General features: G+C 38.4%; 1 protein-coding gene across 1 annotated transcript in view; it reads right to left on the bottom strand.

The window, feature by feature from the left end:
• FCHO2 (FCH and mu domain containing endocytic adaptor 2) overlaps positions 1-15,350 on the bottom strand; it is a 70,734-nt gene that overhangs the window by 30,608 nt on the left and 24,776 nt on the right. The window contains exons 5-8 of the mRNA XM_081881192.1: positions 15,110-15,262; positions 13,381-13,485; positions 11,268-11,366; positions 9,007-9,103 (exon numbers count right to left, since the gene is read on the bottom strand). Coding sequence (XP_081737318.1) covers positions 9,007-9,103; positions 11,268-11,366; positions 13,381-13,485; positions 15,110-15,262 — 454 coding nt within the window. The remainder of the gene's footprint in view (positions 1-9,006; positions 9,104-11,267; positions 11,367-13,380; positions 13,486-15,109; positions 15,263-15,350) is intronic.

The following is a 15,350-nucleotide window of genomic DNA, read 5'->3' as shown; positions in this document are numbered from 1 at the left end:
TCTAACAGAAACATTTTAGACTATTCTGAAAATTAAAGTGCAGTTGAGCAATTTTACAAACTGTAAATAAGAAAAAACAAAATAAAAAAATTCCTTCCAGTAGCACCTTAAAGACCAACTGAGTTAGTTCTAGGTATGAGCTTTCGTGTGCATGCACACTTCTTCAGATACCCTTCAGGTATCTGAAGAAGTGTGCATGCACACGAAAGCTCATACCTAGAACTAACTCAGTTGGTCTTTAAGGTGCTACTGGAAGGAATTTTTTTATTTTGTTTTGACCATGGCAGACCAACACGGCTACCTATCTGTAACTGTAAATAAGAAAGTTTTGTATCTAAACTCAGGAAGTTACATTTTGTAACCCCTCCACAGTTTAAGGATAAAATAACACAGTTTAGGCCATTCAAAAGACAACCAAATCTACCGGTATTTCTATGCAATAGGTATCTCAATGAGATTTAAGGGGGGAAATGCCTTCAGGATATAAAATGTTTGTGCTACACATAATGCCTGGACTGTGCATGCATGTTAGTTTTAGCTGCTTCTCTTTCAAATAAATGTGTGAACAGTGATTATGAAAGAACTGAAATGATGCCTCTTTGTAACATAAAGATGTTAAGACGCATGTAAATATTACTGAATACAATGTGCAGCATATGTATTTTTACTCTGGAATAAAACCCAGTTGTATACACCTTTCTCTTGATTTTTTTCTTAACTGCTTTAACCGATGAGCAGCTCCTGGACTTCACTAGATTTTGAATTCAGAAAGATCATAAAACCTATCAATGAGTATTATAAGACAAAATGTCTTACTATACACATATTGCATTTGGCAGAATTATATAGATATACCACACATGAACCTGTTTGTTTGTTTGTTTGTTTGTTTGTTAGACAGGATTGCAGGTAGTTTTTAGATAGAGTTCTTGTAGACCACTTATCCAGCCTTTAATGGGACAGCTTTTAAAGCACAAGTACCTACAGACTTACACCCCTACCAAAATGATTTCTAAGTTGAGATCCACACACAAAGTAAACTTAATCAATAAATTATGTATTTATTTACAAACCGCCACCCTCGGAAACAACTCACAGTGATGTACAAACGTATGAACAGAATAAAAAAAACAGCACTAATAACATATATACACTAAAAAATGTAGGAGATCAATTAAAGTACAAATATATTACAACTAAGGATACATCATTCCAGAATTAAAATCCAACCACAGAGGCAGCACTTCTATGTGTATTGCCTCACTTGAATCCTGGCAGAGACTGGGAAAAGAGTATACACACAGACTCAGAGCGCACCAATCTCAAGAAATGAATTAGCTGGTATTAGATGAAGCGCTCCTCCAGATAATTGGGCCCCAAGACACATAGGGCTTTTTAAACCATCACTAACACCCTGAATTGATCCTGGCAGCATTCAGGCAGCCAGTGCAGAGCTTTTAGGATAGGTGTTACGTGATCCCATCTGGATATTGCAGTTAACAACCTGGCAGCTGCATTCTGCATTAATTGCAATTTCTGGACCATTTTCAAGGGCAGTTTCATGTAGAGCTCATAGCAATAATCCAACTGCAAGGTCACTACAACATAGGTTACTGATAGCAAGCTATCTCGGTCCAGGAAAGGTTGTAGCTGTTGAATGAACTAGAGCTGGATACAGTCATACCTCGGGTTACAGACGCTTCGGGTTGCGCGATTTCGGGTTGTGCACCACGCTGAACCCGGAAATACTGGAACGCCGAATCACAACCCGCATGTGCACAGACGCAGCGCTGCGGGTTGTGAACGTGCTTCCTGCATGGATCACGTTCACAACCCAAGCGTTCACTGTATACTGTATGCAGTCCTTTGCTACAGAGGTCACCTGTGCCTCTAATGATAGCTATGGCTCACATACATACAAGCTACCGTATGTACCTGCTACACTGGGGGTGGGTGGCTGCTACCCTATCCTAAATACTCCACCTCCTCAATTCCTAGACTTCATAACTGCTTATCCATAGTACCTCCATCTTACTGGGATTAAATAATAGCTTATTAACCCTCATCTAATTCATCACTGCCTCCAAGCATTAGTCCACCATAGCTACAGATGGAATGGACAGTTGGAGCTGGGCGTCTTCCTGCTCACTAAACCCTGTTTCCTCTTCAGCACCTGACACCTCCTCCTCGCAGTCTGCTCCCTCTTCTCCCTCTGACCACTCACTGTCATCCCACCACCAATCCCCTGGCTCTAAGCCAGCGGTTCTCAACCAGTGGGTCCCCAGATGTTGTTGGACTACAACTCCCATCATCCCTGAACTCTGGCCTTGCTAGCTAGGGGTGATGGGAGTTGTGGTCCAACAACATCTGGGGACCCACAGGTTGAGAAAGGCTGCTCTAAGCCTTACTTCCTTGGGGGTTCTCCAACTGGTGCCCCCACCCACTCCTCTGAATCCAGCCAGTCCACAACAGCAGCCTAAAAGAGGCTTCCTGCCACTGATTTAGTTATACTGATCCGCAGTATAAGAAATATACATATAAATGCAAATCATATCTTCCATTACCATATAAGGCATATAGTATCAGGAGTCTGATGATTGTGCTGTTAACACAATTATTTAAGAAGGATAAACAAACATAGCTGACACCACTTTGACAAATTCAGCTGAACTGGAAACTACATTGATGAAGTAATAGTAGTAAATATAGTATTACATCCAATTCTATTTTGATCTTTTGCATGCTAGACAAATAGTTACCAGTGATGCACTTCATCTCTCAAGAGAGATTAATGAGACAGTAAAACAAAAAACAAAAAGACCCCAGTCATGTCACAGTGTCACCTGCCACCTAATTAATCTGTGAAGTGGCACTAATGGCCTTGAAAACAGTTAAATGCTTTGTCAACCAGTTAGAGAAAAGTGTCATGATCGGTCAACTAGTGTGTATTCTGCAGAAATGGATAAGCCAAGCTTGATGAAGACAGCAGCTACACACTCATGGGTCTGAAGGAACTTTTAAAAAAAGGAAAAAAAAATGAATGAAGTGGAAAATACTGTATGCTGGCTATTTAAATAGGAAAAGAGGAAAAAAGGATGTGTGTTGAAAATTCTTGCTTTATAAGAGATAAACAGTACACATGCATTCCCAAAATATTTTAGTAGCTTTACAATGGAAATTAAAACAAAAAAGAGAGTATCTTAGGAACATATTTTGTGGAGCATAAAGGAATGCTATCCAACTAATACTTCAACAAACTGGTTTTTACATATTGTTAAAATGTTACATTGAATAATAAAAAGTAGCCTCTATATAAAAGTGACATAAGCTTAAAAAGCTACTTGTAGTTGCAAATATAACTGCAGACAATATGCTTGGTTTTAGATGAAAACAAAAGGGTTTTTCCCCTCTGGCATTAAATCATGCATGAAAGGAGGACAATTTTTAAAAAAACTGCATATGCCTCACATGCTGCTTCAAAATGGCAAAGCTTTGCGTGTCTGGCTCAGTGCCAGTTGACAGCTCAGCTGGATATCAATGCACATTCTGACCCCCCTTGCAGCGTGTCACTTCTGAATTGTTTCCGCAGTAGAAAGTTTATTCAACCTCTTTCTCAAATGCAGTGGACCGACCATCATTCTGCTATTTAATCATAGCAGAACAGGTTATTTTTCTGACAGCACTAAAGCCAGAGAGCAATTCCTAATGAACAGCTTGATACAAGTGGAATTTCGACTGTTTTAGCCTCAATTAATTCTGCTGTCAAAACAAATGGTTGCTCTTAGTACTTAGATGTTAAGCTGGATCACAAAGGTCAATTTTGTATGTACAAACACACAAGCAATCTTTTCCTTGCTAACATCTGATGCCATTTCATATTTAGCACCAACAAATTTTCAAATTGAAAATGAGAGATATATAAACTGTCAGTCAATAATATTCTCCAACAGTAGCTTTTTCTGACTGATAAATAAAAACCAAACCACTCTCTAGATAACTCTGTGGCTATATTTAGACTTGGAAAGACAAGATGCATTTTTATCTCTTCCACATCATTACAACAAAACAAAGTCACTAAAGATGTTAATCAAAAAATCTAGCATGTCAAAAGAAATGCAATACATATTGTTTACAAATATTTACTATGATTGGCAACTGGCCTTAACTGCAGAGATACTAAAGAATCAAAGCAGTTCAATTACTAAGTTGTTTCCCCTTTAGAACAACAATAGGCCAGCAGTACCTGTGTCACTGAAGGTAAATACATGTCAAATTCACAAAATTCCATTTCATATTCTTTACACCTGAAAGGTTCTATCAAGACAAGTCCAGTGACAATGAATTTTAATAATTTAACACAATGCCAAGTTATATTCCCTGGGTTACAGAGAGTCAGTGATCACAATGCAATCAGCACACTCAAACAATATCCATGACATTAATTCATGGTACTAAAATGAAAATTAAGAAACCAAAAACAAAAGGAAACACAATAAGATAAATCTCAAAACATTTTTGTAAGCTACAAAGTATGACAGGTCAGACATTGACATATCTTTGTAGGATTTTAACCTGCTGTGAAAGGTTAGTTTTATGCTTATTAATTAATGTCCTAACAAAAATTCACCAAGATGCTATGTTAAAGGGGAAGACCATGTATCAGATTATTTGACCATACACCACTATGATTATACCTAGATTACAACTCAGCTAGTCATGACCCAATCACATTGCAACAGAACAGTTCAATCATGACTAATGTAAATCCAATTACTGACTTTCATCACACAACTAACTTTAACCAGAGTGGATCCAGATCAATTTCCCCATGAAATAAAGAACTAGTGCTGGAGCTCTGTCTTGTCTGTGATCAGCGAAGAAAACAAGATGCATTAGATCTTGTTATTCTAACAATATATGAACAAGAAAATGAAACAATGAGGTTCAGGATAATTTTGAATATTATGGGTTGTATCCAAAGTTGTCCATATGCATATGTAATGTAATTCCATTCACACAATGGGAATTCACATTACTCTTTGCAGTCCCTTGCACACCCTCAAAATCTGCTTTAACATTGGAGGACCCTCTGGAGCAGGTTTTTTAAAATGAAGGGAGGGCAAGAGGAAGTTAAAAGCCAGTGGAATGAATAGAAGTCCACTCACACAATGCAGAATGAAAATAATGGTTCTGTATAACTTGGGCCTTAACTGTAATGCATGTCTTTTAAAACCCACAAATGTACTGGATGTTTTAGTATACAACATTATGCCATTGTTACCCAGAAGATTAAGACTCAAAATATACAAATCTTGTGTATGTTTTCTACTTTCTATTCCTCCAAGCAAACAATCTAAGGGTTCATCCTGTTGAAGTCCAAGCTGTATCTTAGTACAGTGGATGTTTGGGCTGCAAACGTGATCTGTGCGGGAGGCACGTTCGCAAGCTGCAGCGTTCGAAACCTGCAGTGCTGCGTCTGTGCATGCACAGATCACACTTCTGCGCATGCACAAAGCACAATTTAGCGCTTCTGCACAAGCGCCGAAACTCAGAAGTAACCTGTTCTGGTACCGTATGTTCTGGCGTATTAGGCGACTGGGCGTATAAGATGACCCCCAACTTTTGCTGTTAAATTATTAGAGTTTGGCCTCCGCAGCCCTCACCTGTGGGGATGCCCAGCTCTTTGGAGCCCTGGCCGAAGCCACGCACCACCTCGCTGCAGCAGCCTCTTCATGGCATCCGTGAGCTGAGCAAAGCCCTGTGCGGCCACAACGGAGGCCGGATCCGGCTCCCATGACGGCAGCAGCAGGCATGCGGGTGAGCACCACACTTGGAAGGACTTCCCGTGGTGAGGAGAGAGCAGCGGCCAACGAACACGCGCTGTGCCGGTACGGAAGAGGTGGGGCCACGCACTGCATCACAGGAGGCTGCGTCCCCTTCCGTGGGGAGAGAGGAGGAGCGACGGCAGAAGGAGAACCTCTGCTCACCGGCTCCCTCTCCTCCTTCCCAACAGGTGGCTCCACATATACCCAACGTATAAGATGGCCCCCAACTTTTGGGGTGGTTTTCCTGGGTTAAAAAGTCATCTTGTATGCTGGAACATACGGTACTTCTGGGTTCAGCATGGTGCGCAACCTGAACACACGCAACCTGAAGTGTCTGTAACCCGAGGTATGACTGTAGTCTTGTATACCCATTTTTTATCTCTTCCACACTTTATCAGAAGAAGTGTTAACCAGTTCAACTACCAGAACAGTCTAACCTTCCCAGCACTTTAGAATGTGTTTTACATACATGCATAAGAGCAAATGCAGACGAGTTCAGGGTTCTTGTACCTTTAAGAGTTTTGTACAGGTGAGGAACCATAACAGGTTTTACCTCCTTGAATATTAGCTGGGGCAGGCCATGGGTTTTGTAAATCATTTATGTATACTACTAGATCACAACTTTTAACTACTGCGTCATGCACACTGCCAGTGAATTAAAAAAGAAATAGTAAAACTGATTTCCTCCAACTCTATCAACCTGAGATTCTCTCCTTTTTCCTATTTACACTACTCATCTGCTCAGTCAAATAATGCCCTATTGTAACTTCAGTCTGCCAAAATAAAAAAGCAATACTTATTTTTAAAAACTGAAGCAGCACTGCAGAAAGTTGCACAAGAAATTCATCTATAAAAAACAGAAACCTAGAGGCTATACCGTTTCTGTCCTTTAATATACACTGTGGGCATATCTATGTTCAAGCAAAATATGGAAGCTGAGAAGGCAAAGTGTATTCAAGTATTACCCTTAAAGTAAGGGAGAACTAATTGGGTCTGGTACAGCTGCCAATGTGGTCTGTAAATTCCTGGTTGGAATTTCTACAGGGGTTGTAAAAATCAATTGTAATGTATTTGTTTTGCATTCATTTAAGCTCTAATTAAGTTGTCAAAGCTGAACTTTTTTTTGCATCTTATTGCAATTCAACATCAACTTTGCTGTGTGCATGCACTTATGTATGGTGTTTACAGGTATTGTGTTCTGCTTTGAATACAATGATGTGCAATTAAAATGAGGGTTAGCTAACATTCTCTTGGCCCTCCTAACTTTCCTGATCTGCAGCATACACTCCTGTTGGACTTCTAACATGGTGCTTTTAAACAACTCTCAAGCATCTGAATGATTTTACCTTTTTGACTTTGCCTTTCAAATTCCTTTTTACAAATCCCTTCATTTTGGACAAGTTTCTTGTTTTGAAATCAAACGTGACCGTGTTGAATTTTCTTAGCAATCAGCCATTTACATGTATATTTAATAGCACTGTGGTCACTGCTCCCAACTGACTTAACAACACATATCTGATGCCTGGTCATGGATACTACTAAAGATTAAGTCCAAGGTCACTGTCCCTCTGGTCAGTTCCATGACCAACCACTTTAAGATACAGTAATTTGGGGTATCTAGAATTTTACCTCTTTGGAACATATATGTAGTCAGTCTACATCAGGGTAGTTGAAATCAGCCATTTCTACAACATTTCCTCTTTTGTATTTTATGTGCATTTAATGATCCCGGAAAAAATAAAAATAAAAAAGGTTTCTATTTTTAGAATGAGGACAGCTGGAAGCTGATTTACAATCCTATACACGTTTATTCAGAAGTAAGCCTCACTCCCAAGGTACATGGGTACAAAACTGCAGCCCTTGAAGTCTTGTCTCTACTGGGATTTTCCAATACTACATCAAATAAGATAATGCTAAGTAATATATGCACATTAGTCATGGAAATTAATGCCTTGGAAACATGTAACCGATCTGCAGAACATCAGAATGCTAGCCTAGAAACAAATGTGACAAGGTTTAAAAATATTGTGCAACAAGTTCAGAACAATTATGGTAAACTTGGCAGCTGTTTGCAGAACACAGCTATTAATTTTTATGGACTATTTTAAGCATAACACAATTAGGCAATAAAAAATACAGCTGAAGACAGGAAAGAATATGATTGGAGAATCAATAATTTAATCTGTTTGAATGTCACATGGAAGGAATTTAACCTTTGTTTGACTGGAAATAAAAGATTTCAAAACTATTTTTGTATTGTAAGAATGTAAGAAGAGACGGCTGAATGAGGCCAATGGCCAACCAGATGCCCATAGGAAGCCTGCAAGCAGGACTTGAGCAAAACAGAATTCTTCCCTTCTTCCATTTTCAGCGACTGGTATTCAGTGTTATATTAGCCACCATGACTTGCAGCAATTAATAACCTCATCCTGGATGAATTTGTCTAATCCTCTTAGACATCCTTAAAGCCATCCAAGTTGATGACCATTATTACTTATTGTGGGAGCAGGTGCCAGAGTTTAACTATGCACCAACTGAAGAAGTACTTTCTTTTGTCAGTCCTGTTCTAACATTCAGTTACTGGATGTCCACAAGTTCTAGGTTTATGGGGGGGGGGGGTAATCCCTGAACACTTTCCCTACACCATATATACCTTTATGATGTCTCCACTTACTCTATCTCTAAACCAAAAAGCACCCAAAACTATAACCTTGCTTTATAGGGGAGTTGCTCTATCCCCTTGATAATTTTGGTTAACCTTTTCCAGCTCCACAATATCCATTTTGAAGTGCGGTGACCAGAACTATACACTGTAATCAAAGTATTTTTGCACCCTAGATTTCTATGGCATTATCATGTTGGCTGTTTTATTTTCAATTCCTTTCCTAATGATACCCAGCATGGAATTCACCTTTTCACAGTTGTCCCACCCCCAGCATTTTTTTTCTTTGAACTGGCATTATCCAAAGAAGAAAAGAATCATGATAGTGAACTAAATATCTGCATTAATTACTGCCAGTAAATTACAGTTCTACATGCATAGTATCAATTATTCAAGAGGAGCATAGATGGAGGTGTGTGTGTGTGCGTGTGCGTGCGTGCGTGCATTGAACACTGGAAGATAATATCAAGCAATCTTTTATTTAAAAAAATAAAAAATCAATTATTTTGTATCTCTTACCAGGTCGCTCTTTGCCTGTGCCTTTCGACTCAGCAAATTTTTGTATCAAACTTTCAACTGTTGTGTTTGCCATGTTATTTATAAGTTCTTCATGTACCTTTGAGAAAAAGAACACTAGTAAATATAACTTTGTGGCTTCAGCAATTTGCACACTAACGGATTGCTCAATTATTACACTTCCCATCTTGCTCTTATAAGTAAAAGGTGTCAGGCTGGGACTCAAAAAACCATGAAACTAGTTCTGTAAGCCTTAGGGTTGTTTTCCTCAAACATTCCCTATGGTGAGTGGCAAACTGCTTTTAGTTTCAAAAGCAATTTGTAATATGATGGTGGGGTGTCAGTTGTTTGAAGTAAATATTATCACAGAGCTAGCACAATATTTTTGACTATGTCTTGGCCACTCTTTGGATTTTAGACACTGTACTGTTAATATAATAAGCTAGGACTACTACGCCCCTCTGAGATCCTGAAATGTGTGTCTTATATGAACAACTTAGTTTCTTAAAAAAAGTTTTTTTGGTCCAAATCTGTCTGCAAATGGCATACTGAGGTTCTCTTTCATTTCCAAACATATTAGGATTACTCAGAATATCTGAATGATAGAAATACATTCTGTCTCCCTCAAGGGCACTTTCATTTTTAGTATAAGCATGATATATCTGTTTATAATTGATATAAACATGCAATGATATAAATTAAACCATACCCATGTCTCCATCTAAGTTAAATCCTAATAAGAATTTGGCCAAAACAAAAAAAGTGTAAAGAAACAATTTCAAAATCATAAACACCATCCCTTTGATCTCAAATATTTGTATTTATAGCTCAAACTAATGATTTGGGGAATAAAAAATAAGTTTTGCTTAGCGTTACTTTTTAACCATATGCAAAAATGCTATATCAACATTCTAATAGTATAATGAATACTGCACAACTATAAAAATACTAGAACACAAGGTACAATAGATATAAACTGTTATGGTAGGTTGTTTTTAGATCCTAGATGGGCAAACTGATCTCTTGAATTACATGAAGAAAAAAATTAAAGTTTTAGAATTCAAACAGTCAAGATGACGATAAAAGCATTCAGTATGGAAATTCAGCAGTCAAAGTTTTACTCCTGGAAATGAGCTATGAGACAAGATTCATTTATGCTAAATGCCAATAGAGATATATTTTCCACTTTGTGCCTAGTGAAGAGTTTTCTTCATTTAGATTCAGGGAGCATCCTTTTTATAGTAAATAAAAGTCAAGGGGACCAACTTCCAAGTAAATTTGTTTGGTAACAGCAAAATAATTATGCCCCATGCCAGATACACCAGAATGGAGCTTGCCATTGTGGTGCCCTTCAGAGGTTGTTGAACTGTAACTCCCATCAGTGTCTATCAACATCACCAATGCTGAAGAAAGACAGGAGTTGTCCTCAAACAACATCTGGAGGGCACTACATTCATTGACTGAAGTGCCCCTGTCCCAAGTGACAAAGATCAACAACCTTAGTCACATACATTTGTTTTCTCATGCTACCACCAGATTTCTGGATCGGGGTGTTCAGAGTTGTGAATATATGAGTTCCCTGTCTGGGCCAATTATAAGTTATACTCAAACCACACTAAAATTTGGATCCATTTAGAAACTGTTTTGACTCAGTGCCACTCCGCAAGCCCTCCCCACTACCAGCCCACCCTTTCCCCAATCTAACCCTTGCACTGAGGAAGGGTGAATGTTTTAAGGAACATCAAAGCAGCAGAAGATATCCAGTTCTGAGGCATCTAAAGATACTGGGAAACATGGGAACTATAGCAGATTGTAGTTTCCAATGCTTCCCAATACCAGAGGTCTCAAGACAAAGACCACTGCTGCATTGAGGTTAACCTCCATCATCTCAAGTGAAGCTCCTCACAACTAGACTTTTGTAAAGCTGTCTTTTCTCTCTTTACAACCGTAAGTATGAAAAGTGAGGGTCTGATGGTGGGGCGTTCCCACAGACTTAAGCTCTATGGGCCCAAATATGCTTTTTATTTCTTCATATCCTAGAAATACATAATCACCAAAATTATTTTTACATCTCGATACAGGTACTGGAGGAACAATCTATAAAATTTGATTGAAAGTTTATCACACACCCATATCTTCCTCCACACCTACAGCAGCAGATTAAATACAACTCCTGCTAAATTTGGATACCTACAAACTTCAGTGAAGATGAAATACATCTTAATTTATAGCCTGAATAATAAGACCTACTATAAAAAACTCACCTCGCCAATTTGTAAGTGAACTTCTTTGACTGTATTTGAAAAACATTCTATAATCTCTTTCATATGGAACAGATGCATTTCTTCAATGTCTTGAAATTTCTGCAGAACAAATAAGTGTTGTGTTTAGGGCTTATTTAAGAGTTAAAACAGCTTAAGTCAAAACTGGATTTCAAATATTGATATACTGAACTGTCCACTGAGCTCCCATAATTAGCTTGCTTTCACATTTGGGATTATGGAAGACATTCATCAGTTAAGCTGTATCTAGTCTTGGTTCTAACTCATCCTTCAGCTGCTTAATATTGCAAAGACTCTACCAATCATGTGACAAAGTAAGGCCCTATCCACAGTAACTGAAAATTCACTTATACATAGTACAGCTTCTTCTGTTTTTCAAAATTCCACTGGACGCTTATTTCGCCGTTTGAATCCCTGACATGTCCAGGAAATTCCAGACGTATGGCAACCCTACCTAAAGTCTATACATCTCAGCCACATGTAACATTTCAGTAAATGAACATGTGGCTGAGATGTATAGACTTTAGGTAGGGTTGCCATACATCTGGAATTTCCTGGACATGTCAGGGATTCAAACGGCGAAATAAGCGTCCAGTGGAATTTTGAAAAACAGAAGAAGCTGTACTATGTATAAGTGAATTTTCAGTTACTGTGGATAGGGCCTTACTTTGTCACATGATTGGTAGAGTCTAAAGGTAAAGGTAGAGTCTAAAGGTAAAGGTAAAGGGACCCCTGACCATTAGGTCCAGTCATGACCGACTCTGGGGTTGCTGCGCTCATCTCGCTTTATTGACTGATGGAGCCGGCGTACAGCTTCCGGGTCATGTGGCCAGCATGACTAAGCCGCTTCTGGCGAACCAGAGCAGCGCACGGAAACACCGTTTAACTTCCTGCCAGAGCGGTACCTATTCATCTACTTGCACTTTGACATGCTTTCGAACTGCTAGGTTGGCAGGAGCAGGGACCAAGCAACGGGAGCTCACCCCGTCGCGGGGATTCAAACCGCCGACCTTCTGATCGGCAAGTCCTAGGCACTATGGTTTAACCCACAGTGTCACCTGCGTCCCAAATGAACATTACTACTGCAGAAAGTTAAAGTCTTAATATGATGAGTAGAAAAAAGTCTTTCCCCCCCTATATAATCATGTTTGAAACAGACCCATTTTTGTGGGTTTTAAGAGTTTAGATAGCACACTTAAAAAACTGAAAAATATGAGACTAAAAAAAGGCCCGTGTGAGGTTTAGCCTTCATTGACTACAGCTGAAACTTCTGCTTTATTAACTTAAATCCTGGCATATATATTTTATATTCAAAATTTTGAACTTAATTTGATCAAGGAAATTATATCAATCTTTTTTGTTTATTTGTTTTACTTTTTTACTCTGCCCTTCTGTTGCAGTCACCAACAACTCCAATGGACCAAGTTATATTGATATTCAGTTCAATCCTATAAATGCCATTGTACTTTTAAAAATTGATATGCCAAATCTAATCAAAATAAAGAGATGTGCATTAAGAATCTTCCAACAAGTATGCAATGTGAAGCTTCTGTTCTAGTGCAACACAAAGAACTAACTTAAAATACACAAACTCAAACACAGTACAGTTTGTTTGCTTTGCAAATATGACATTCTTTGCCAAGGAAGTTCTCAGCTTGCCTTAAATGGCAGGCATACTTCACATATTTTTCATGTTTATGTTATTTCTCTATTTATTAACAACAGTTCTAGGACCAAAAGTTAAGTGTTTAATATCAAAACTAAAATGGCAATATTCAAATAGCACAACAAATTCCACAATAAATTTGATCCAGGTGAAAGAAGCAAATCATTATGTAAGAAGAAATTAGCCAGGGGGAGTATAATGTTGTTTCTCTATCCCATGCACTTAAAACTTATCCAAAAGTATTTCCTGACACAAAAGTTCAAATTCTGAACCCAGAACTTAAAGCCAACTGTGCAGATTAGAAACACTTTTATTTATTTTGCTGACTGTATTCTCTTTTTCCAGACTCCTTGGAAAATTGTAAGTGAGAAGAGCAGAGACTGTGCAAATTATAGTGTTTGCCTTGCAGATACTGAAAAGAAGGTTTACCTGTGCAGTTTCTGTCATTTTTTGTTCAAAATCAGATTTTGCTGCAGCATATTTTTCAACATAGAGTTTATATGTATCGGTAGCCTTCTTGGATTTTACTGCTGCCTAAAATAAAATAATAATAATAATGATTGTAGGGAAGGAAGAAATAACAAGGCATACTTTTTACAATCAATTTAGCTGACTTACAATTTCATGTTTTGCTCCCTCACAGTAATTTCCAGTTCTTACCACATGAGGGCTCATGCAAACAACATACCACATGAAATTAAGTTGCTATATCACCTTGCAATATTAAAACACAGTTGTTAGTAATTTCTAACACATTTTAAAAAAACTTTGAGTTTGTTGAAACTCGAAGGGGAAAACATAGAACAAGATGGCAGGAAGAACATTCTGACAGTAAGAGCTGTTCAACAATGGAACAGACTCCCACGAGAGGTGGTGGACTCTCCTTCCTTGGATGTTTTTAAGCAGAGGTTGGATAGCCATCTGTCATGTGTGATCTAGTTGACATTCTTGCACTGCAGGGGGTTGGACTAGATGACCCTTGGGATCCGTTTCCAATTCTACAGTTCTATAATCCTATGATTCTATTTTATTATCTTTTCTCTACTAATCCTTTCAAATATTTCTTTAATTATATATAAACAAGTAGTGAAAACTATGGTGTTGATCTTTCCTGAATCTCACTACATATATTAGATTTTCCATTAAAATCAAGTTTATTGGCTCAGTTACACTGCACAGTATCAGTGTAGCACTATGCTTGTTTTAAAGAAAAATGCCAACTAGACCCAAAGTTGAATTTACCACAATCATTTTCTCCTTTGCACGTCAACGGTGGAAAACTGAATTGTTCAGAGGAGTCAAATACATTATGTATTCAAATGCCGCTACACTTTTCAAGCTGAAAGTAATCATGCTTGCTTGTGGCATCAGAGTCTATTGCATGCTGACCATGTTAAGACATCTATTTAGATGGATGGTAACTATTTTTTAGTAATCTGAGACATATTACATAGCCTAATAGAAGGTGCTTTGGGGAAAATGTGTTTTCCTCACAGTAAATTCAGCAGGGGTTATACATAACTGAACACATGAACAAAACTGAGCAGGGCAATCCTAACACGGGTCAAAGACTGGATGCTGTTATGGTTCCACTGCTCCAAAATGTTGCCTGCTCCTGCCAGTCAGGGTGGAAGATGCAGCTTTTTTGTATTTTTGCTGGGCCAGTTGTAGGGCTGGCAAGTTAAGGAGCCAAAGGATCAAGCTCCTCAGGGATCTACAGTGGCATGGATCCCACGCTGTTTCCCGAGGGCTTGCTTTTGGCTACCACTGGTGGGAGACTTTGCCCACTCAGGCAGTGTTTGGGCATTTGTCACAGCAAAGTTAACTCAGTGACACTACTCTCTGCTGGCAGAGAGGAGCCCATGCTGCATCCTGGCCCACCCTCATCATCTACATCAGGTGGTTAGGATTACAGCCTCAGTGAATCTCAAAATTTTGCACCTGTGCAGACACAAGCTAATTCAATAAGCAAACAGAACCTTACTTTATACTATTATATAACATACTATTGTTTGTTTTACGCAGAAGACATCCTTTGATTATCCTTATTTTTTATGCTGAAAAACACTAAAAGCAGCAATGCCGTATGGGTGTTTTCTATTTGTGCAGTTAGACTATTAAACTATAAAGAAAGGCAGCTAAACCTTTAAAACATTACCTTGTCTATTTCTCTCTGTGTTGCACCTTCCTTTTTCAAACGTTCCTGTTCCACACACTTTGAATTGTAGTTTTCTTTTGCTTTTTGAAGGGCCTGAGTAATATTCTGAATATTTTGCATTGCTTCCAAAGTTCCTGAAACTTCTTCTTTAGTCTGTTAAATATGACATGTGTGTTAAACACTAACAATTTAATATTTTCATCTGAAGTTAGTAAAATGCATTAAAATGACTACACACAAC

The sequence above is a fragment of the Podarcis erhardii genome (genome assembly GCF_964252035.2).
Source record: "Podarcis erhardii genome assembly, chromosome: 11".
In the NCBI taxonomy this organism is placed as follows: Eukaryota; Metazoa; Chordata; class Lepidosauria; order Squamata; family Lacertidae; genus Podarcis; species Podarcis erhardii.
This window is presented reverse-complemented; position numbering and strand designations above follow the sequence as displayed.